Below are 25820 nucleotides of genomic sequence, written 5' to 3' on the forward strand. Positions count from 1 at the left end.
CTTTGGGCTGGACCTCTGTGCACTGTATGCCTGACGTGTAGAGTAAGATGTCTGCAGATAGAAAATATGGGGTTAATGAACTGGGGTTATTGGGGTGTCCCTATCTCTTTCCTCTTCTCCTCTCCTGTAGACCCCCAAAGGTTAACGCTCTCACCTTAGGTAAGTGAATGCCGAGCTCTCCATCTGCCTCGGGGCAGGGTGCTGTAACCAGTTTCTTCACTGGTTAGGTAGCGCAGGCCTCTTGACTTCAGAGGACTGCTGTCCGTCGTTTACTGCACGAACGGTAAGTTTCGAGTCATTCAAATGTCTTTAAAGTCTTTAGTAATGATGTCTCTTGTTTTGCAGGGTTCCGGCGATGGCGGATGACGGGCTGAAGTGAGTTGAAGATGGAGCCCGTGTGATGAATAGAAGCGCCTGGAAGCACGTAAGTAAGCGCTTGTTGCCTGCTTCACTATGCGCTCTGTCTTTTTATTTTGCAGGTACGAGTTCGGAGCGGCTGCAGGGTGCCGGAATACCCACTGGATTAGATGTGGAAAGGAGTAATGGCACGTGAGTATTAAAGTTCCCCAATGTCTTTAAACGCACCTTGTTTTGTCTTTCAGATGCGGGATGCAGCGCCGAAGGCCTCCGGAGCGTGCAAAGAGTTGGTAAACTTTTGTCTTTCAGATGCCGGAATGCTAACCTGTTCTTTCTTGTCTTTATAGGTGTTGCTGAAGACTGGATTCAGGATGGTAAGCCTTTGCCTTTCAGATGCCGGAATGCTAACCTGTTCTTTCTTGTCTTTATAGGTGTTGCTGAAGACTGGATTCAGGATGGTAAGCCTTTTTCCTTAGGCCCAGGACCGGATGCAGAAGACACGATGAGCGTTCTGCTGCAGAGGTTGCAGAATAACGCAAAGCAAGATTCATCTACCGGGTGTGGTTTAAATAGCCTCCTGTAGTGCGTAGGTGTCTCCTTCCACAGCCACGCCTAAGTAAGAAAAGAGTTCCTGGTAAGAAAAGAGTTCCTGCCTTCCAGAAGAGTGCCAGTGTTCTGAATCTAGGGAGTGGCTCCAGCCCCACCCAACAGGAAAAGTAGTTCCAAACAGAAGAGGATCAGAGGCTCAACTGGCAGGCAAGTAAGCAGCATGGTCTGCTGAAGGTAAGTCCACCCAAGCATTATGAGCCCGGCGCTTCCAGCGCTGGGACTGGGCATATTTATGAGCCTGGTGCCACTGGCGCCAGGACTGGGTCCAAAAGGTCCCAATTGGGACTGGTTGGCACTCGGAACCTGGGTTATGGATCTGCTTCCAAGGGAGTTGGGAAGACCCTGACCTTTTGGAAGCAGAGATCATGACAGTTACCCACACCAAAGGGGAAACCCAAAGCAAAACGGATGAGCAAGAGGACTACCTCTGTGAAAGGGGTCTCCTTCTCTTCCTGCTGTTTCAGCAACACCCACTGGTATTGAGGCTCCGGACAGGCTGGGTCCAGTGGTAACCCAAGGCTCAACTCCCGAGGGAGAAGAGCCAGAAGACCCTCCTGCTGGAGAGGTGCTCAACCCTGACCTTCAATGCCTGCTGGCTGAAGGGGGGCCCTATAGGGGAGACTTCTAGAAGGGTCAGAGAGAGTGCCACTCTCTCGTGGGTATAAGAAAACAGGCCCAGGCAACAGTTGAAGTGCCTATGTCCTTCAAGATCTATTGGGAGGGTGAGTACCTTTGTAGTGAGCCCACTAAGCCTGAACCTGGTGACCTCAGGAGGTTGGTGGTACCCAAGGTTTACAGGCCCTTCCTATTACAGTTGGCGCATGAGGTGCCCTTAGTTGGTCATCTTGGTACTAAAAAGACTAAGCAACGGCTCTCTGCACATTTCTACTGGCCCCAGATGGGAGTAAAAGTGGAGTCCCACTGCCGGACCTGTCCCACTTTTCAGTTGTCTGGCAAAACGAGGCAGTGTCATTGCCCACTACAGCCTTTGCAGGTGGAAGGCACACAATTTGATAGGGTAGGAATCGACATGGTCGGTACCCCGGACCCTCCCACATCAGGTGGACACTGGTTCATCATGGTATTGGTTATCATGCCCTCCAAGTACCCTGAGGCGATACCCCTTCAGACCATTACTGACAAGGTGGTTGTCAGGGCTCTCCTGGACATTTTTACCAGGCTTGGATTCCCTAAAGAGGTGGTCTCCGACAGAGGATCCAACCTCATGTCTAGTTACATGCAAGCGATGTGGAGGGAGTGTGGGGTAACAAGTTCTCCACCTCCTACCATCCCAAGACCAATGGTCTGGTTGAGAGGTTCAATAGGACTCTCAAGGGCATGCTGGGTGCTTTGGAAGAGCCCGTAAGGACGAAATGGGATAACCTCCTGCCTTGCATGCAGTTTGCTAATAGAGAAGTGCCTCAAGAGGGTGTTGGTTTCAGCGCATTTGAGCTTCTCTTTGGACATCCCGTTAGGGGGGCCCCACGACTTAATCAGAGAAGGTTTGGAAGCCTCGCCTCCAGGTCCTGCCAAGCAAGTGGGGGACTATGTGTTAGGCCTCAGAAGGAGGATAGTACAGATGATGGCCAAAGAACTACAAAGGACTGGGTTTTCTTGTGAAAAGAGGCCTAGGACAATGCCCAATTGAACTTGTATTATTACAAACAGAAGGTCCTAGCTCCTCTCAAGTCCTCGCCCTTAAGGATCCAACAGCAATAGTTTGGATACCTAACAAACTGCCCTCCTCAGTTGCAACAGACTACACTCACAAGCGTCATTGAAAAAATATATGTATATTTTATTACAAAATTCATTCCATATTAAAAAAAATTCATATATTTACAACCAGTATTTCGACCCCAGTAATCCATATATGTGGAGCAACAAAACAACCTCAAGTGAAAAAAATATATAAAAAAAGTATATAAGAAAGTCAGGAAAGAAAACAAAACACCAAAGATAGAACTAAAGGGGTTCTGTGTTAAACTTAAAAGCGAACACCTGCACCTTTATTAGACAGAAAAACAGTAAAGCAGTTGAAGTAATCAATATTTCTCATTAAAGGTTGTTAATAATATAACACACACACATGCAATTGTATACTAAAAAACACATAAAAAATACACAATATCTAACATTAGCATCTTAAGTACAAATACCAATCTGATGTCTAATTGTGGATCTATTACATTAGTATTAACATCCTATTATTGTTACTAAGTAGACAGCAGCTTTTGATGCCTAATTAAAACCGTTACAGTTATCTCACAGCCAGAGAGACCTGACATGTTTCATTCCCATATTTCTTCAAGAGAATTATTCACGGGAAATTCTTCAGGGGGGATGTATTGTAGACAACAATCGGAATTACACACACTTAAACCAATTCTAAGCATTGGTAGTGCAACCTGATGCAAGCAAGCGGGGGGCAGCTCTTTGATGAAAGGCTCTGAACACAGTGTGGTGTCGGCCTCACTGCCAACTTGTTATTAGTAGCAGGGGTAAAGGAAGAATCTTCGCATGAGGAGCTTCCACCCTCTCAGGCTCGGGGTCTTGTAAGCACAATGGCGGCAAAAATTAGAAGTCTTCATGCAGCTGAAGATTTCAAAAAAGCAGGCACGATGTCAGCCGTTCGCTCATTCATCACAATCAAGAGCACTTTGCTGTGTCTCACCATGCCTCTCTTGGGGATTCGCTTAGAACTCTGTCTTGCCTCTTAGCACTCTTCCTGCCTTTGCTGGGGTCCTCTATTATCACTCAGGAGAAGCCCTCTTCTTTCCCGCTTGTGAGTGTAGTCTGTTGCAACTGAGGAGGGCAGTTCGTTAGGTATCCAAACTATTGCTGTTGGATCCTTAAGGGCGAGGACTTGAGAGGAGCTAGGACCTTCTGTTTGTAATAATAGTACAGATGATGGGCCAGGCATCAGCGAATCTTAAGGCAAGCCAAGAAATGAACAAGTACTGACATGACCTTAAGGCCTCACAAGTGGATTGAACTCCAGGACAGGAGATTCTTGTGATGGAGCCTACCATGCCTCGAGATTTAGCAGATAAGTGGACTGGAGCCTTCAGGATAATCTCCAACTATCTGGTAGGCCCTCAGGTATTCCACGTTAATAGGCTCAAGCCTTTCCACAGGCGAGAGGAAGTCTCATGTCTTCAGCTAGCCTCAGAGCAAGAGGAGGATAAGAGGGAGCCCCTTCCTGATTTGCTGCATAGTAACCCTCAAGATAGTTCAGTGGAGGAAATGCATCTCTCTCCAGATCTGACACCAGAGCAGCAGAGGGCCTGCAGGGCTTTGCTCCGGCAGTATGCCCCTCTGTTTTTACTGACACCAGGCCTCACCCTGTGGTGCAGGCACGAAATTGACACTGGTGACAGTGTACCTATCAAAAGCATATGCTATTGGATGTCAGATACGGTAAAGCACCACATCCAGGCTGAGGTCGCCAAGATGTCGGATATGGGTGTAATTGAACACTCAACCAGTCCCCTGTCCAGCCCCGTTGCCCTTGTCCCCAAGGCAAGTTCCCAGGCCAGTACCAAAGATTGGAGGGTCTCTGTGGGCTACACAGGAGTCAATGCCATCACCAAGACTGACGCGCACCCATTGCTCAGGGCTGATGAGCTCGTGGACCCCATAGGTGCTGCCAAATTTGTAAGCACCTTCGACCTCACCGCAGGCTATTGGCAAATAGCTCTGACGGACCAGGCCAAGGAAAAAACTGCTTTCTCAACACCTGAGGGGCTCTACCAGTTTAGAGCCATGCCTTTCAGGTTCAAGAATGCACCTGCGACCTTCCAAAGGTTGGTCAATCATGCGCTCAGTGGTCTGGAGGCCTTTTGAGTGGCCTATCTAGACATCATTGCTGTCTACAGTTCCACCAGGGAAGAGTATTTGACTTATTTGGATAGGGTGTTGCATGCCTTGCAAAGGGCTAACCTCACTATCAAGGCCACCAAGTGCCAGATAGCTCAAGGGTAAGTCACTTACCTTGGTCATGAGGTAGGAGGGGGCGAATCCAACCTCTCCCCAGTAAGGTACAGGATGTACATGACTGGGAGACTCCAACTACTCAAACCCAGGTGAGAACTTTTTTGGGCCTCACTGAGTATTACCATAACTTCATGTCAGACTATGGAACCATAGCTGCCCCTCTGACAGCTCTGATATCGTCCAAGCAACTGAGGAAGGTTTATTGGATGGAAGGTTGTCAGAGGGGCTTTGTTGGCTTGAAGGAAAGCCTGTGTAGGGCACCTGTGTTGTGTGCTCCTGATTACAGCAAACTCTTTATTGTTCAAACTGATGGCTGTGACACCGGAATTGGAGCGGGCTTGTCCCAGTAAGATGACAAAAGGAGGGAAGATCCCATTATTTTTATCAGTAGGCAACTCAAAGGTAGAGAACATAGGTGGGCTACTGTTGGAAAAGAATGTTTCATTAGTACCCCGGCGAGAGACAATCAGATTGAAACAAGCATTCTGATTGGCTCTCGCCAGGTCCATACCCAGCCGGGAATCCCTCCGTCGGGATTCCACGGCCTTTTTCCCCAGCGAGGGGCGTGGCAACCCCTCAGCCTATGGGGAGGCTCGAAGCGGGGCCTCCCCGCGGCTGAGAGGCTGCCTTCGCCCCCCGCTGGGGACTCGGGTAAGTATTTTTTTTTCTCCCTTCCCTCTCCTCCCTCCCACCCGCCCCCCCCAACTTACCCTCTTGTTTCTGCGTCCCCGTCGGGGGACGAGGGAAGTCTCCAGCTGTGTGGAGACTCGGAGCGGGGCCATCCCAGCTCCGTGCCTCCACACTGCTGGGGCCTTTTCTCATCCCCCGCTGGGGACGCAGGTACGTTTTTTTTTTTTTTCCCCTCCCACTCCCACCCTCCCAACCCCGCTTACCTTTTTCTTGATCCTTTTTTGCGTCCCCGGCGCGGGACGAGGGAAGTCTCCAGCCGTGTGGAGACTCGGAGGGGGCCATCCCCGCTCCGTGCCTCCACACGGCTTGGGGCTTTCCTCGTCCCCCGCCGGGGACGCAGGTACGTTTTTTTATTTATTTATTTTTTTATTTTTTCCCTCCCAACCCCTCTTACCTTTTTCTTGATCCTTTTTTGGGAGCGGACGCGCTGGGAACACATGTGTTCCCAGCGCGTCCGCTCCCGATGACCGCCATGGAGAGGGAAAACGGACTCCGTTTTCCCTTTCCATGGCGGCGGCCATTTTCTTGGCTGTTTCTTTTTTTCTGTCCCGAAACGCCGCAGCGTTTCGGGACAGAAAAAAATTGCTTTTAGTACCCCGGTCACGCAAATATTTAGTTTGGGGCCGTATGCATTTTAGGCCTTACCTTACTGGGTCTACTTTCAAGGTCCACACTGGCCAAAAGCCCTTAAAGTGGCTTATGCAGATGAAGGGTGAAAAGCTTAAACTGCTCAGGTGGTCCATTAGCCTGCAAGGGCTAGACTTAGTATTGAACATAGACCAGGGAAGTATCATGATAATGTAGATGGCCTTTACACAGAAGGTATGGATGAGGGTGTAAATCTCGTGGGAGAATAGACCACCCTAACCTCAGTCTGGGGTGGGGGGTGACTGATGCTGGAAATGCATTGGGGGGACAGGTCCTCAATGTCTTTGTCCTGTATTATCATGTGTGTTCTGTGTTGTTTTCTGCACAGGAGTCCAGTTGGGACTCCTGGCAGAGCAGTACTTTTTGGTTGTGGTGAACAGAGACCCATGGGGTACCCTTATGGCACCCATGGGTGGGGGTACAACCCTGTACCCCTAGTGTGTGTTTGTGGGCACCTGTGCGTGGCCCACAGAGCAGGGTTTGTGCTGGTGGCAGCTCCATGCTGGATTTGACAGATGCTCTGAGTATTCTCCATTTTGGGATATCCAGGCCCTGCCATAAGAATCAGTGGATTCCTGATAGAAGGCACGATGGCCCATGTGGCCTCTTGGTTTCTATTGCCTGTTACCTTGTTTTCCCAAAGTCCTGGGAAGCGCTGACTCTGTCCCTTCCCCCGACTGTCTGTTCGGTGGAAGAACCATATATGGTATAGTGGGGAATTCCAGGCCAGGCTGGCTGGCCTTCCCAGTGACTGTATGTTGCGGGTACACCTGTGGAGTGGGACCTGTGTGACTAGAGTGTATGATAAATATACATTCTATGTTATGGGCGTCTGGATTCTGTGTGTATGACACAATGAATGAGACAGCCCCGTCTGAAACTGACATGAATGCAGTGTGGTGTGCTGAAAGGCTGGGAGCTTGCCCCAATCCACATTCCTTGTTTTGGGTGTCTGGGTGGAAGTGAATAGCCTGAATGCCTGTGAGCCTGAGTGGCTGCCTAAGTGGCTGCCTGCCTGCATGAATGCCCTTCTGTGCGATTGGCTGGCTCAGCCAGAGTGAATGAGGGACAGATATGTATATCAGGGGACCTCTCACTTCCCAATTTGTTCAGAAGCTGTTGTTGAAACTTGAAGCTGCTTATCCTTGAAGCCCAGCTGGAAGAAGAAGAATTGCTGCTGTTTTCCTCTGACAAAATCTAAAAGCTGTCGAGTCTGTTGAGGACTGATCCGAGAGAGGACCTGGCTAGGAGACCTCGCCCCGAGCTATGAGGTAACATCGTGCAACCATTGTCCCTGGCAACCATTGCACTCAGGGACTGTTTCTGTATTCCTACAGCCCCCTACCAGCACTTGACACCTGATGTCCGCACTTACCCTTGCACTTGCCACCAGCTGGCCGCATTTTTTATTTATTGTCTTTATTTATTTTACTGTTTATCCTATGTACTGCACTGCCCCCTCCCTCTTTCCCCCTGCACTTTTCCCATTCCCCCATCCCCGGTACATGCGCAATCTCAATGTCACCTCGCCTAGTAAGAACGTTGTCTCTGTCTTCCCTTTGTTCCCCATCCCTTGCCTCGTCGCGCCTTGAAACACTTGTGTATAGGCACGTTATAAATGCCATATCATATCAAAAGCTGATCTTAATCGAGGTACCCTGGAAGCCAGTCCCGAAAAGGCTGTCGACCAAAGAAGAGGTCCACCATGAATCTTGAAGTGAAGCACCATTGCCGTTGACCGGGGTTCAGAGGATTTCCTTAACCGCTCGAAGCCAGTCGAGTCGTGTTGCCCAGAAGCAGAAACGGCTTGACACTGTGCTGCTCGAGGACCGGAGCAGCAACGCTCCACCTTGCCTAAGAACATTGAATGAAGGGCTCCCTTGCCATCTCCGTCAACTGATTTGTCCCTCCGGAGAAAGAGGTCGCCGGCTACAGAGGAAAGTCCACCTGTGGGTTTCCCGCCACCAGAAGCCGACAAAGACGTCCCGAGGACACTGATGAAGTGAAGATCTGAAGTCCAGCCCGTGGTTGAGTACCGATCGCCGAAGCTATCCCGAGGTACGTGCTGCGGCTGCGGCACCGAAAGGCCAGAGGACCGCTGAAGCATCTCCCGACACTCGACGCCCGTGGCTGGGACTACATTCATCACAGAGTCATCTTTGCAGTACCAAATTCTTTGAACCGAGGTGGACTGAACGCCTCATCTTCACAGGACTTCCACGATCGATCGTCGAAGAGCACAGCGAAGGTTGAAGATGCAGTGTCGACGCAAGCGTTCACCTTTCTTCGAGAAATCTCAACACCCTGTAGCTCCTGCTTGATAGGGAAGTCACTCTCAAGGGTACCTTTGACCAACCACTGAAGCAACTCTTCTATCTCAGGTACATTGGGGTGGTTGAACATTTTAAACAGGAAACAAGACTATTTAAACATGAATGGACTGGGCTTGTTAGTACTCTTTATTACAGGTTGACCAGGTGGGGGGTCCTCACTCAGAACTGTGTCTCAATAGCAATTTCTGCCATTGTTTAACCCAACATGCCTTCCTTACTACGATCTATGCTGTTACACCTTGCTGCATGATTTGTATGCCGCCATAACTGTCAGCAGTTGATGGATTCTAAAGGAAGCAATAGCTAAGGGTGGTACCACAGATATTGTGTATATTTGTCATATTAAAATTGCCAGAGTACAAAGTGTGTTATTAACTGATGTATATATCTTGAACCTTATTTATATATAAAGTACTGTGTTAGCACATAACATAGTGTGTGGACATTCCTTTGTGGGGTCTTGGGGTCTAGACTTTACTTAAGAACCAGCCCACATCATCTCCTGAGAGCTTAAGCCTTGGTTGCCCGTCTATAGCTACCAAATAGAGAACCTTGGCTAGGGTGCTCTGTGTTTCTACTCTGCCATATAGAGGGCAGGAGTACAGATACCACCCTCCAGTCTTACTCCCAAAAGACCATATCTCGCTGCTATCCCACTAGTGGCTGTTAAGACATGGTAGTGTCTACATCTTTCTCAATCTGAGGCCTAGTAGTATCTGTAGATCCTCCTTCCCGACAACTTAATGTCACGGCTCGCTCCCTTCGCTCCCGTCACTTGGGGGCATGTTTTTCCTCCGAACCTTATGCTACAGTGCTGTGATGAATTGGGAGCGCTAAAACCTTATTTTCCAAGTTACTTCCCTTCCGGATCCATTCCAGGTTTTTGGCAGCCAGCATGCTACTTTAATCTAATGACTATGCTTACCAGAATGCCCGGCTCACTGCTTCACCTCCTCCCTTGCAGGACAAGGTTGGGCGGAGGATAGGCAACACCTGTGGCTGCAGGTGCAGCAGGCGGCACACCTGAGGGGTGTGCTCGTTAAGCAGCTTTAAAAGCCTCAGTTTGCTTCAGTCCAGCGCTGGTCATTGTTGCAGTGTTCCTGTTGTGACTGGTCCCTTGTTCCTAGCTTTTGTGCCTAGTTCCTAGTTCCTGTTTCTTGTTCCTCTGCCCTGGATTTCGGATTTATGTGCTTAATTGATTTCTGCTTTCTGGATTTCCCTTTCTGTCTTCCCCTGTCTGCAGGCAGCCTTTCTCTGTGCTTTACCCTTTCATGCTGCCCAATTTGCCTGTGTTCTCTGTTTCTTTGATGCTGTCCTTTGCTACTGAAAAACATGATGCATTAGTCTTTCCCTTTATAGATTTAGCTTCCTGCCTTTTCTCCTTGGAGGGGTGGGAAAGATTTCCTTTTGTGATATCATTTTCCCTGCTCCTGATCCTTACTTTCTATTGGGATCCATTCCATGTTTTCCATTGCACTTCGCATTTATTTCCCATTGATTATTAAGTGTGGGGTGCTGTTGTAACTAGTCCCTGTGTGAATGCCTTTTGTTTTCCTCACCATCTATAATCACAATTCCTACTTGCCCCTTGACTTGGGTCTTATGTATTTAGTTATCCTCCACCCATTGCTGTTATAGCCTTCTGGGTCCCTGTTTGTTCAACTGGGTTCGTGGGCTTACTGACATTCAAGTGGTCTTTCCGGTCCTTGTGAGTACTGTTTCTAAGTTCCTTATTCAGTATCATCCAGAGTGTCAGCTCACAGATCCTGTCCTTGCTTGCCCTCTACGTGGGCTTAGCGCTGTCAGTATCTGTAATAGCATAGTGGGTAAGGAGTTTGCCGACTTTCCTTTCAGTCATAAGGAGGTTCTAAGTGCTTACCCCACATCCCTTTTCATATATTGGTATTATTGTTTCACTCTATTTGCACTCCTGGGTTTTAGTATACACGGGTCTTGGGTATTGTATGCACGTGGTAGATTCAAAGTTGTTCACTGTGCGATTCCGTGCACATTTCCCTTGCCATATTCATTGCCTTCTTCCTTTCTTAACACTTAATCGCCTCCCCACACAAAATCACTATTGGTTCTAGGGGGTCTACCCTAGTCATACGATCTAGTCCAACATAGTGTCTGTTTTTTCACAAACCTTGAATTGAGACTGTCGGTCACCTGGGAAATGTAGACAATATGGTATATCGTCATGTCACTGGGGTGTGTGCATGGCGTAGCAAATGTTTGGTTCAGTTGCCTCCAGGACCCTATTTTAACAAATCGAGTGAAACACTGCAAGACCTCTTTTGGGACCCTCGATGATGGTGTAGCATACACTGTACACTCTGGTTTTCACAGCTCGTCAACTCACCATATTTCCTAAAAATATACAGATCTCTGACTTTCTCAGGAATGCACAGCATATCCCCTATCCATGTTCTTCTAAAGTAGTTCAGTGCCTGGACAATTCCCCCCGCATTTGCCTAGCCTGGACAGTGGATGGGAAATGTAAGAGACTCCAGCTGCCCCTCATCTCAGCGATTCCTCCTTGGTACTCATGGAACTAATGCACGTTTCTGCAAACTCGCCACTTTCTTTGGCACTGAATGGAAGTGCAGTTTTTGCAGTTGTCTGCTCTGGGGGAGAAGACGCTTACATCATTAAAGTGTGGCCCCTAGACTTTAAAGAAGGCAAATTCTTACTGACACAGAGAGATACGCATAAAGTCCCTTTAAGATGGCTTCATGCCAGGTCCCATCCAATTGCACCGATCAGATAAAATGTTATCACAGCATCAAAGTCACCACAAATCAAGAATATTTCTACAGCAATGTAAGACCATATTTATGTAAATTGTGATGGGTTTGTGAGGGCGGAGACCAGTGCAACAGTGGAAGATTAGTATAATCCTCGTCCAAAATGCTTTCCAGGTGCCACATGTGCTTTGAACCTTGCTGGATGACCATAGTTCAGTTGCACGCAGTCAATTAGGGGTGGCCTAAAGGCGGCCTTGTACGTGCTTCACTTTAGTAATTGCCCCAGTCTCCATGCTGGGTGTGTTAACCCCTTTGCTTAAAGACCAATCTGATGATCTGGTCCTAAATAGCCGCAGTCATCCTCACCAGTCAATCCAGCAGCCTCAGAACTAAGGCTAAAACCGCCTCAAGTTCGTGTGCAACTGCTGATGCACCAGGCCAAGGGGCCTTGACAAGGGACAGGGCAGTGCTTCTCACTTCCTGGTCCTGTTGGTTCTCATGTCTTCAGGAGAATGCAGACATCAATTTTAGACTGTCCATTAGTTCTGGATGGCGATATGCAGACCCACAGGAAGGGGAAAATGATTGAGAGAATGAAGGGATAGGAATAGCTGGGGAATGGGCATGGGCTTATGGATGGAGAGGTGTGAACAAGTATCAGGTATATGGTTTCTGGCTACTAATGAATTGTAGAGGATAGGGGGCACATGAACATGGGCTACTGTCTGATCAGGGTGTGATATTACGGAGACATGTGATACATAGCTGTGTTCTTTCTGATTCCACATCTAGTTTTTAGCATATTTCCAGCAGTCCTTGATTAGTTTGCGCAGAAGGTTGCCCCCTTAACTGGAATTCCCCTTCCTGCCCCCTGCTTCAACTCGTCCATCTACCGAGTTCCATAATTGGTCCACAAACAGGGACATTTCAACTGAGCCCCATTCCTAAAGGAATGTCATCAGTTTATGCTTTGACGTTAGAAAGGGCAGTCTGTTGCTTAATGGGGAAGTGCGCAGTACTCCCCAAGGGTTAGCTTGAGGGCCCATTCGGATAGCAAGTGTGTAGCTGTATTATAAATGTGCAAATTGCTAGACCAGGCTGGAGCTCCAATCATGTCTAATGGGTCATAGAAGGAGGGCTCTCAGGGCTAATTCCCTCATCAGGTAAGGTACCCAAACCTAGACGTCAAGAGTCTAGAGCTGGTACTGTGTGCTGGGCTCTAAAGGACTTATAGCAGGTATTGGATATCACAGTATTCCTTCAAGGGTCCTGCTAGTGCTTCCCCAAGGCCCCCTGCCCCACTTGCACTGCATTACTAGTACCAGCTGTATTGTGCTTGGAAACACAGCATATAGCTTAACACACATACATGCTTCCTGTTCAAAACTTCACACCCAATGACAAGGTATCAAGAAAAAGAAATTGATGATTTTTTTTCATCCCGTCCAGTAACATCGAGCTCAGCATAACATCACCAGAGGCACTCATTCCAGCTGCCTAAGGCTGCCGGCAGAGGTCAGAGGGCCTAAAAGAACCAACCAGGGTCAATCTACAGGCTAATCTCATGACACCCTGACTCCAAAACCGCCACCTTTCATACAGAGAACGGGCTTGAAATGGGAAATACCGGGTTACTTTGGGATAGAAGCTATTTCCTTAGGTTGTCCATTAGCTTGGGTGTCCAGAGCAAAGGGCAGACAGGACAAAGAGTTCTTGCTATTATATTTTCCCTTTTTCATTCTATGCTCGAGGTTAGCCCATGCTTGCCACGGGCTGCCACAAAATATGCCTCATACAAAAGCACACAAACACCATTCAAATTAAACTCCAACACAGCACTCCACTAAAATAAATCACATACACCTACACTCTTCTCAACTGCCACTCTGATCCAGCTCAGACACATGAAATCAATGTACTCATTAGCAGAAACTCCAAAGATATACATTTCCTTACAGAAACATGGCTCACACCCCACCACACAACCGACTGTCCCTGACATGCTTCCCACGCACTCTCTCATTCACCACAGAGACCACAGAGACTGCCCACACAAAGCAGCTGGTGGCATTGCCATCATATATAAGGAGTCACTCACACTGGGCAATGCCATACATATCCTTTGAAGCACTCTTTTTCACTTGGTCCCCTCCATCAGACCTACACCCCACCTTTCTTCACCTCATGTACGATCCCCCAACACACAATCCCAACTTCCACACCTACTGGACCGACTTCAGTACTAACAACGTCGGCTCCCCCTGCATCAATATCTAGTTTGGTGACTTCAACACTAGTAGTTTCCATCCAGACAGCAACCCCATACTAAATACCATCCTCACTTCACTCATCCCCTATTAACACATGCAACTCATCACCTACCCACACTCACAGCTGGTAACAACCTGCACCTTTCAAGCAAAAATCATGTCTCTGTGGAAATGTGCTATTTCCTTCACGTTCACTCTACCACACAAGAGCCCCCCACCTGCCACACATCCTCTACCCTCAGTCAGACAAACCAAACACATGGCAGACACAGCCTTGACACTACTGATACTCCACTCCTCCTCCCCACATGCGCATCCCTCCAATCTCAACAATTACAACACCATCATCACACAAGCACTCAGCAAAATTGCCCCCGCCTCAAATCACATGCCACAACCATAAATTGTGGTTCAACAGCAAGCAGGAGCCCAGAAGCCTAGAAAAGTCCTGGCAAAAGAACACACTTCTGCCACCAGAACACCACTCAAGCTCTGCCGCAATAATACAAAACAGCCACACGCAATTCCAAAGCCAACCATTACCTCCAAGAACACCAATCTGCCACCAATTGTACACATACACTATTCAACATTGTCAAATCCCTCTCCAAACCATCATCCACACAACCCCATCCACTGCAGTATGCAACTCCCTCATGGACTATTTCAACTCCAAAACACACAACATCAGGCAAGCCCTCCCCTCAGCTCTCTCACACCCATCCCTGCTCCCAAACAATCCAACACATGGGACACCGTCCACCCCATACACAGAGACAGCCTCACCACCCTTACTACCAAAACAAAACCTGCACACTTCCTAGGATGATCAGTGCCCAATGTCCCGAGTTTCCCAATGCACCGAAATTCAAGGGTTTGGTTGCGCTTAGTTTACTCACCTTAACTGCAATTCAACTAAAGTTATTTCCTTGAACATATACACATATACCTATGCACAGGTCATGGCAGACTAAATGAGATCTTACAGCAGAATTCTACAACCCTAGACCAAGCTTAAACAGAGGCTTATGCATTTACAAAATGGCTGATCCTTTCCACACAAATGCCATTTTGCTCAATGTTCAGGGACATATAAGCTTTGTGTTGAATGTGTGTATGTGTACATAGGTCTGTACACTCGGCACGGTATACTTAAGGAGCTCTTACAGGAAGCATTCTACAACCTTACACCCAGTTTACAGAGTAGCCCAGGCATTTACAAAATGGCTGGTCCTACAAACACAGGGGCTGTTTTGCACAATTTCCAAGAACCTGCAAGCTTCTTCTTTGTGTTGCAAATCCCCGGTTCACATTTCTCAGCTGGTTTAACGAGATCCCAAAGTTAGGGCATTTTCCTCAGACATCTAACCAATTTGTTGATATTAATATCAGAGTAACTGTAAAGGTTACTGTGCACAAATAAATGCTAGATTATGTTGTATGCCATCCAAAAATATTTTACATATAAACAACCAGAATAAAAGGGTATGAAAACTGAATTACAAACAATATGTTCCTTTTGCTCAAGAAGTATTGATTTGCACTTTTTACATTATACTTTAAAGGAAAGCAATATACACAATAGAACGATTATATTTAATACAAATATTACAATGAATTTTAATAAAGGTAAATTACAATAAGCTGCACACACAGTCAGTATAATTCAGTTGTAAAAAAATGTAATTACAGATCAATTGCTGATAAACAAGTCAAACCACACAATCAAATTGTATTTTAAGTACAATAAAAGTGTATACATTATATTGTTGATCAGGAAAAAAGAAACGGGCAAACACGTGTTTCACATCATTGTATATGGAGTTCGAATACAATGTGTACATTTCTTCAGGGCAAGAATTAAAACGATTACAAACTATAGATTCTGAATTCATATAGTCCACCTAAATTGTTTCACTGATTTATTTTGTAACACTTGATTTTTAACATCTATTTTTGGCTCCTTGTACAATTTCTGGTGTTCAGAATTTCACTAAATTAGAGGTTCTAGGTCCAAATTAAAATTTCACGTTGCTGAATTCTTCAGATAAGCCTGTTGAATAGCCAAGAGGCTAATCTAAAGAATTCAGCAATCTTTGACATCCCTGCCCTACCCTTCCAAGGACAGCCCTTAGAATCTGGTTGAATACAGCATGGCTGTTTTGCTCTGGTACCCTCATTTAGCTGGGACACAGGTAAAGAAATCCCACAAGACCCCTAGCTAACAAAAGGGCCTTGACAGACTGCAAGCTCGAGATTGCAGTCTTATGAGAATGTTGTTCATGTCTCCCAGCCCCAAAACCTCCATCTTTCACTGGCAGCACACTGCTCTTCACCATCCTGTGGCAGTCACACATCCCTGTCCTCTCTATGAGGCCATGGTTGAGGCCAAGGTGCTGCACTTATTTTTTTTGTTTTCTTGAGGAATCCACACTCCACCTTCCATAATTTCTGCTCTTTGTTTAATCGTGGAGAATCATCTGCAGAGTTGCAGCATCAATCTGAGACCGAAGGCCTGGTGCCGCGTCAACTGGTGAGCTGAGTCTGTTTGAGGCAGTGGAAAGAGATTTAATTTGGAAATGTGTGAAAATAGTTTGGGGTTTGTGGGAGTCAGCAGGGTAGCACTTGAGCATTTTCAAGTGAGGGCTGAGGCTTCCCTCAGCCTGTCAATCAAATTATCAAGGAAGCCGAAATGGGCGTCTGCGGTCCTCAATTTTTAAGCTGCCCTATCACTGATCTGTATCATTTTGCCTCCCATAAGCTTTAGCAGATTATGGTAATGTATGAAATGCCACACCGCCCCTTTCCTTCATCTGCCAACTCACAGATCCTGGTTTTATTTTCATCAAGAGCACAATGTATACGTTTGAGAAAGTGATAGTGAGCGAGTCACAGAGAGAGAGAGAGAGAGAGAGAGAGAGACAGAGAGAGAGTTAGAGCTGACATTGAGAGCTAGAGAAATGAGACCTGTCTGCAAACAGCCAGGGGGAGGAATGCAGGACTGCAGGGTGTTTGAGGACCAATCGCCTGAGACAATTGAACACACTTTTCTATAAGGCAGGAATAGGGTGCGGTAAGTGCCTTTCAAAATCGTGGGGTCGAGCATCTGGAGTGCATTCAATAAGTACATCTGGGGGGATGGGTTAGTGGATTGGGAATGGGTTAATGCAAGGAAAATGTCCATTTGTCATGCAAGACTTAACTATAATCAAGCCTTTTGCTCATCGCATTGCCTGAAATTTAGACAATTATTTTTTGATGTTCAAAGTAGCTATAGCTAAAGTATAATTGTGTGATTGTTCTAGAAATAAAAGCTCATGTTTTTATAACCACCTTCCATTATCATATTCATATTTTGAGATGTCATCTATGTGCTATCATTTAATTTGAGTTTACCCTTCGGCTTGCACAGCACAGTACAGACTGAGCATTCAGCAGTTATGAAAAGGTTGACCAGGATTTCTTGTAAACCTCTTGTTTAACTTTAGATTAAGAGTTGTAAGTGGGAGGCGGGTAGGATTTCCAAAGATGACCACAATTGGATATTTGCAAAGGCCCCTGGGCCAAAGAGACCAGGTATTAAACGAAGGAGGAGCGCAAAGCTACAGGTCAATGGAAACAGACAGGCTGAGTTCTAGTTATTAGAGGTGGTGATGGGTGAGCAGGGCTCCAGGCCGCAGGAAACAGAAAGGGTCAACCCTAGTTTTAAAGGAGGTAGGAGCACAGAGCTCTTGGTCACTGAGGATTGTCTTCTCCAGTCATTGTTGTTATATGTAAAGGAGCACAGAGATGCAGTTCATCAGGACAGTCGGTAGAGGCCTGGTTACTAGAGGCAAGGGTGCACAGTGCTCCAGTACACAGGTCACAGATTAATTCACTTCAACATGTTGTCTCTTTTATTAGTTTGTGCATAGCTTCCATCTATTTTAACCGTTGAGATGATTTTTCAAAAGCTTACAGCCCTTTTATGGGGTACAGAGGAGGCTCCAATCAGTGTTCAAGTCATTAAAATGCACACATAATTCTGCAAGCAAAACTGAGCTTCCACCACTGTGACAATATTGTGTGAGCTGTGAACCACAACATTTGGTTAACTAAATAATCTCTAAAAGAAAAATCAACTGCGCAGTGAAAAACAAGTTGGTCTTGGAGTCAAGCAACACACATCAAATCATGGCCGTAGGCCACAAGCAACTCCATCCATGCCCTCTGGCAGGAAGAGCAAATGGAGACTTACCACAATGCCAGCATTCTTCACAGCCAGTGGCAGGCCCAGCAGCCCAGTGCCAATGTTCCCCTTCAGTAAATTTATCAACGTTTGAACCCATCTGGAGGTATAGAGCATAAGAAAAAGAAGGATAAAAGGTGGTCACGTAATTCCTGTGTAACAAAACATACACTAAGCAAGAACAAGATGTCCCAAGAAGCCACTGCCTCCCAGAGGCTGCGTTAGAGTGAAGGTACATATCAGGCTAGAGGCACTGGGAGAAATGTTCACAAATTGATCTATTAAGTCTGGTGCAAAGGCACTTAAATATATGCTGGGACGTGTGCAGCACACCTACTCATATAAAGGCCAGAAGGGATGGAAAGAACCATCACATTTGAGACCATTCTGAGTGAGAAAAGTCAATCAAGTGGCAGGCAGCGACATAACCAGTGATTGTTGCAAATTATGGGTCCACTTCCTGGGAGGATTGCAGGCAGTGAAATTAAACAAAATATATTCCAACACATGCTGTACAACACATGCTGTACCCAGCGTATCATACACTGATCTCTCTCTCTCTATCTTATTAACTCTACCTCTCTAATACAGACCTCCTGAAGCAAGCTTTGTGGGTTTTATTTGCCAAAAGCTCTTAAAAAAATAAATGATTTAACTGTACTAGCATTGTAAAGTGACAGGTACAATGTCCATTTCTAATGATCAATTCCAGTATGTACTGTAGTCATAATACAAACTTTACACTTGTCTTGCTAAGCAAAGCACATTATCAAAACCTAAAATAACTGTATACATTATTTTCAGATAGAAGGTTATCATTCCAAGATGGACAGTCTGGTACACTCCTTGTGTACTCTTTCAAAATAATAGCTCTATGAGAAAGGAGAAGGGTACACATAGAACGAACATGGGTTCCTGGCTGATTTGCATAAAACCAAAGAGCATTTTGGAACAAATGAGTGACCACATATTGCATATTTGACAAATGTGTTCATGATAAACAACGTTGTTGGCTTGAATCACGTGTACATAATGCACACTGGTGCCCATAACCTAAGGATATGGATTTGAGGTTAAAATGGCTGTGGCATCTGCCACTCTATCGGAGTCCTAGGGTTGTTTTGCTTCTTGCTACTGGAGAACTTTAGAAGAGGAGGGGCTGGGGCTGTGCATCTGCGGAGCATGCTAACTCCCTAATCCACAGACATCCTTAAGACAATTATATAAATATATATACAATTATTTTATGGAAAGTCTTGTAATCGTTAATGCACATTACTATAAATGACCTTTGGTTAAATATGGGGGTTGTATTTGCTCAACATGACCTCTTGCTTCTCTAAGTCAAACTTCCATGGTACCAGAGGCACGTATACAGAATGAACACATTTCACATATCAAACCAGGAAAAGGTTTAGTCTGTATTTTTCATTTATTCTAAAAGCCCAACATTGCTTGCCTAATACTATTATTAACCTATTCAAACATTCAAAAGAAAATTATATAAAGTGTGCGGATGGTGGTGGGGGAAGATGGCAGGCGGGGCAACCAGCCATCAGGTGGCTTGGAACGTGGGTAGATTGACAGCATCTGCCAGCGTTTCAAGCCTCCTGATTGGCTGGCTCCCCCCGCTTGGTGCCAATTGTAAATATTCCAATATTAATTCATCAAGGATGAGTGCATCAATGCACTGTGAAGTAAATTATGTGCAACTGTTCGCCAGGAGTTCATCATCGACTAAATGATCCAGCGCAAATTTGTATCCACAATTCTCTATGGAGAAGAAACCCTTAAATTATATAAAGCTTTATTTAAACAAGTGCATTTGTTTTAATCTTTTTGAATAAAAACTTTATTTGGAACTGATTTGACACAATATTATATTAAGTATAACGAACAAGATCCAAGAAATGTCTCCTACTGAAAAGGTTTTCAGTCCTAAGAAAGTGAATCTAAAAGCCTTCTCTGTGCAGTAACCACTACTAGGTGAGTGGGGCATTCCAAACTAAAAATTGGAAGTGGAGATGACACACTTCAAAAGGTATTTGGGGGCAAGCAGGCTCTTCCGAGGTCAAAATGATTTAAAACTAGAAGGGATTTAGTTCAACAAACAGAACAGAGTTGGACAAATACAGATCTATCAACAGCACCATCTGGTATTCAAAAGCCTGTTTCAATTTCTGGAAAAAGATCTCACTGTAGTTTCATGAATATCATTTGTGCTCCCCCAAACCTGAATTGGTAAGGAACGGTATACCTTTCGGTTTGGGGCTAAGAAGCTGCATGCAGCAGTCCCCACTCGAGAAGCAGTTATTAGAGAAAGATTCACTTACGTCGTCCCAGTCCGCTCCCCCAATCTCTCATAGCTTCCAGTCGTGGACACGAAGTTCCTCAGTGACTCATTCCTCAGGGCCTCGGGCGGGCTGTCTGTTGGACTGGTCTCTGTCGAGCTGTAGTCACTAAAGTCATCGCGCCTGAGCCTTGAGGCCGCCATTCTAGCTGCAGAGGCAAACAAAGGAGACCAGCATGGTTAGATCCACGCGACAGAGCTCTCAAATCTTGGCACCCAATAAATGCTTTAGTCGATCTACTAAACCAATATGTTTTAACATTTGTATTTATCTTCCAAGTACATAACGGTAAAAAAACAGTGACAGAATATTATAAGTTTCCCTCTTTTACGCATGTAAACCCCTAATCTGCCTCGCACTCCCAAGTCTCTCATTGTTTTACTTGAAAGAAGGCACTGTTGTCTCTCATCATGAGAATTATGCATTCGTCTTACGTCCCTTCTTTGCAACAATCACCCTTAGATATTTAAGCTTTGATCCAAAACATCATCTGCATGAAATACTATATACAATCAAATAGGTAAGCTCAAGAGTCTCAACCTCTGAGGACAAGTCAGTGACAGGAAACCATTGGACATATAACTTATTATGCACTGTCAAGTGGTCGCTATTCTGCAAAAATCAAAATCAGCTTACTGGGCCTCACCGTTTCACTCACAGCTGCGGCTATTGGGGGGTTGGCAACCAATACAGGTGTGTTACCACAGAGATCTAACAGGTGGAGTAGAACCCCCCCTCCCTCTAGGTTTTAAAATAATTGCCTTCTCTTGCTAGGCCTACCCATGTTGAACTACAAGGTGTGAATAGAGGTGGAAAACAGGCAAGGTAAGTACATCAGTGATCTTACTAAAAGATCGGTAGCGACTTACAGTCCGCTAGGAACGTCTGGGGCTGGGAGGTGGGACCCAGGCCTAGGAAGTAGAGAGGAAAGGGCCAGCCCTAGCGCAAAAGTTCCCAGCCCATTAGGCCCTAAGTAATCCGAAGAGGAAACGAAACCAGCCATTCTGATAAGTTTAATAAACACCCTTGAAATTGACTTTAGGAGTCAGTGTGGTTCTTTGTGGCGGGCCACCTAGTCACACTGGTCACATAACTTTTTGGACTGAAACACCAGACTTGTTTCAACACCTCTGACATTATAGCTCGGCACACATCGAGTCTCCTGCTCTAGTGCTCTGTCATGACCACCCTCAGCACCTGCCCACGTGCCTGACCTCTTGGCCTGTTTACTGGAGCCTAGCCATTCCTCCCAAGTCGTAATCTCGGCCAAATACACAGACGCATCTTAACGTCTACTCTTAGAACGTTTCCCACACCTGGACTTCGGTCCCCGAGGGCGTTCCCACCACAAAGCGCTTTGAGGCCATACAAATGGGAAAAGGTGCTATATAAATGACTACTACAATACACTACTATACTATGCAGCTTAGGCCTCCAAGTCAATTCTACATATTCCACGCAGGTCCAGATTTTACTACTCTCTCTGTTGGACTATTATACAAGCTATCCTCTTACATCCAGTAGGGTCACACCACCTTCTTTTGCGAGTATTGCAAGCTTAGCAGATCCTCTTGTGTTTCCCTGTAAGAAACAATTATCCACCTGGAATGAGCGTGATCCAAGGGCTTTCTAGGCATGGATTTAGGGTGGATTTAGGATAAACCCAGAAGAGCAACAGAAGCCCGAGCGGCATATTCATTATCAATACCATGGCCACTCCCAACCATTCCCAACTATTGATTGCCTTTTCCTTTTGGCCTTTGGGGTCATTTGAATTCATTAGTCGATCAGTAAACACATAGATAGTATATATTGAGATTTTACTATACACACACGGAAAGACGATGGTAAAACAAAAGCACCCCCTACCAAGATGGGAAACTCCCTTTACTATTATCAACCCAACTTTCTATTCAATAACTATTATTTGATTTTACTGCACTTGATGCACTGGCAACCTGACATCTATTCAAGCGCAAACCGTCAAAGAGGAGGTTAAGGTGCAACAGAGGAATTAGAAGAGTAGGGTCTTCGTTTTTTTCATAAATAAGTTAATTCATTCAATGTGCCGTACCTACTAAGGCAGAGTATTCCACCGCTTGGTTTCAAGAACACTGAGGAAAATGCTGAGGGCCCGACTTGCTTAAAATGGGAGATTCCAACTCTACATCGTATCCTAGCATGCTGGGGTCTAGCAGAGAAATGCCATTTCAGGTACAGAGGAACATGGCCACAGAGAGAGAGCTCTGTGGATTAGTGCTAAGGATTTGAACAATAAACCTGACTTCATTGGGAGCCAATGAGTCCTTCTAAACCCCCGTGATATATATGTATGCCAAAGGTCTCAGTACTAACTCTCGCTGAAGCATTTTGTGGAATTTGAAGAGTCAGTCGAGTGGCTGCCAGAAAGAGTCCCCCGCAATAATCCAGCTTCGCTCCAATGATGGCACAAGCAATGTTAGCACAGTGAGGCACAGGCAATAGGTTTTAGCTGTCTAAGTAGCATTAGGTAATAGTTAACAGAGCTGGGAATGAGGGGAACATGTGAGTCCATAGAAAGAGATAAGTCTAGCGCAACACCCAATGTCTTGACCTTTTTCTGGACTGGAAGAAGAAAACCCGAGATGGAAAAATGGGGCTAGGGTATGTGTATGATAGTAGCCGAAGCACGGTTTTATCCTGGTTCAAACTGCAGCTGTATTCTTTCATACACTACAATACACAGCTAAACACAGTGCTTTAAGTGGGGTAAGAGATTGAGGGGGGGCCTCATTTGGGGGCGTGGCTTCCATGGTGGGCATGGCCTAAAAAGCGCACAAACCATAGTAAGGTGCCACAACACCATGTACCATACCTAGTCTCTAGATCGGTCTTTATTCTGTGAAATGGCTTTGTCTGCCCAAGTCCTATTATATGTTTTTTACTGGTTCTGCCACCAGTGTTTAATCTGGAAGCCGTTCCTTGCCTTTCCTTTCTCGGAAAACTGCCCTTTTTGACTCCTGAGCCCCTACTCTGGGGTCATATCATTATTATTAGAATTATTATTTATTATTATATCACATTTTCATGTAGCGAGTCATGTCATATTTGTCCTGCCCTTTAAGCACTGCAATTGTAAGCATTAATGATCTTAAGTGTACTGGTACTCAGTTTATAGACATCTGCAGGATGACAGGCTGAGTCCAACTCAAATCTGTGTAGTGTAGAGTAGCACCATGTGAGATGGGAGTGCTTAACTCATGACCGTCACACTTGTGGCCCCCTTGCTCTACAGCCACCCCATGTCCCGGGTAGATAGGCAGACGTTCGGTTTGCACGAGAAGTATGTAGATCATATGAGGACAGTTGATACCTCTGTAAAATTGTCTTCTGGGGTAACAATGGTGTTATCCAACCCCAGTGATATAAAGTTCAAAAGTGATTGGTCGGAAGGAGAAACGGATTGTGTCAGCAGGTCTGCTCATGAGACAGACACATTGGCGCACACTCACAAAGATTCCCTCTGTTACTCTTTATTGAGAGGATGCCACGAAAATGGCATATATTCTGCTGTGCAATATCAGATGAAATAACTTTACATTCCTCTCTTCCTGGAAATGCCATATGCCACCCAAATGTATGGACCTTGTGAACGGGCAAATGGCGGGCCATCTATCCCGCCCTTTATGTACTTGCAGCAATGCCACTGATAAGTACACACTCTGGACATACAGCAATGTAGACACATGTGCACATCGAGTATGCCCGCGTATAACAACACCCGTTTTATTTTATTTTTTACATTTATATAGTGCACATGCAGCCCAAAGGCATCGCGGCACTGTTACTTGTGGCAGACTTAGTTATGAAAAAGTTACATACATGTGATGGAAAACATATCAGGAGTACAGTTACTTTCTGAAATTGTGGTACACTCTCTTTGTATTCTATACGCATTCAGATACATATATTAGCTACAACATGAGAACGAGTAGAGTTTCTGTCTTGGATGAGTCTTAGATGAAGAGCATAGTTTTCAGCGACTTACGGAATGCTAGGTGAGAGACTTCTGCTCTCAGGGGTGGTGGTAGGGCATTCCAATGCAATGCTGCTAGGTACGGGAAGCTGATCCCGCCTGTTCTGGCTCTTTTGACTCTGGGGATCATGAGCATGTTTGTATATGGAGTTCTGGTCGGTCTAGTGGATGTAGTGGGGTGGATTCTCTCAGAGGGGTATGGTGGAGCAGTAAGGTGGATGCACTTATGGGTGAGGACAAGTACTTTAAAGAGGACTCTTTCTTTGACTCGGAGCCAGTGTGCCTCTTTCCGAGCTGACGTGATATGCTCTTTCTTGGGTATTCCCGTGGCTGCTCTCAAAGCGCTGTTTTGTATAGTCTGAAGTTTGGTCATGTTTTTGGTAGAGGTGCTTAGGAACAGTGCATTACAGTAGTAATGCCAAAGAAAAATTGAAAGAAATTAACAGAATTATGGACCAGTTTATGTCAGACACATTAGAGAAAAAACATAAAAAACTAGCTAAAGATATGAATGAGTTCAAACTGGAGAAGGTGTACCCATATCTAGCACCTGAATTCAAAGAAAATAAGGAAAAGGAGAGAGCCCAAAGCAATGCTGGCTCAGCAAGACAAAGAAAAAGATGGGTTACGTTCTCTGATACCTCTAGCTCCGGGTCAGGCTCAGGAGACCAAAATCAGCCAACCAGGTCTTATCCCCACCAGAGAGCCCCATATTTCCAACACCAGCCGCCTTTTTTAGGCCGAGGGGGTCCCGGAAACATGTTATGGGGCCCCCCTCCAATGCAAATGTACCCACAGTGGCACCCGCCACAAGGACGCCGACGCAACCGCCGACGCAAGCCAACATTGACAACTTACCGATCTTTAACCTCTCAGACTACAATCTTTCGGACGAGGAAACAGCCGTCCTGGGCCGAGGGCTTTCATATGTACCCACCAACCCCACTAATTGGTTCACATTGGAAAATGAGCTCCAAAGTTTCTTTCGGAAAATTTGTCTAAAAACCATTTTTCAAGACTGAGCCTCCCAGCATGGAAGAAAGCACAGGCCTGAAACCTAAATCCACTTTTTGCCCCAGTGACAATGAAACCAAACCAGCCCTCATAAGCTTTGAGAAATGTGTCATTCAGGAAATCAAAAAGCTACAGAAAAAACAAAAACCACTCCGTCACAACCTTTCGAATGGAGAACAGCTAGCCCTCAGACAACTATCATCGAATAACAACATTGTCATCAAGACAGCTGATAAAGGCGGCGGTATAGTAATACAAATCTTGAGCCAATATAAGGGGATGATCGCCATAATCCTTGAAGACGAGAATAACTACAGTAAACTAGGTCAAGACCCAACCCAGGCCATCCAACAACAAATCTCTACCAGTACCAGCTACGCCCGAGAACAAAACTGGATTCCACAGGATGAAGAAACGTTCCTCAACACCACTGAGGGAAGAATCCCAGCATTTTATGCACTTCCAAAGATTCACAAGGACGCCACCAACCCACCTGGTAGGCCCATCGTTTCAGGGTGCGGATCCATCCTAGAACCCCTGTGCAAATTTATAGACTTCTTCC

The 25820-nt window shown here is 45.8% G+C and overlaps 1 protein-coding gene across 3 annotated transcripts in view; it reads right to left on the reverse strand.

The window, feature by feature from the left end:
• The window catches only part of LOC138582588 (proton-coupled amino acid transporter 1-like), a 626077-nt gene that overhangs the window by 415065 nt on the left and 185192 nt on the right, over nucleotides 1-25820 (reverse strand). For all 3 annotated transcript variants that reach the window (XM_069654001.1, XM_069654002.1, XM_069654003.1), the window contains 2 exons: nucleotides 20212-20377; nucleotides 17888-17978 (listed from right to left, as the gene is read on the reverse strand). In XM_069654001.1, the coding sequence (XP_069510102.1) occupies nucleotides 17888-17978; nucleotides 20212-20372 (252 nt within the window). In that variant the 5' untranslated portion in view covers nucleotides 20373-20377. The remainder of the gene's footprint in view (nucleotides 1-17887; nucleotides 17979-20211; nucleotides 20378-25820) is intronic.

The sequence above is a fragment of the Ambystoma mexicanum genome, chromosome 3q, assembly GCF_040938575.1.
Source record: "Ambystoma mexicanum isolate Mex_15411 chromosome 3q, UKY_AmexF1_1, whole genome shotgun sequence".
Lineage (NCBI taxonomy): Eukaryota > Metazoa > Chordata > Amphibia > Caudata > Ambystomatidae > Ambystoma > Ambystoma mexicanum.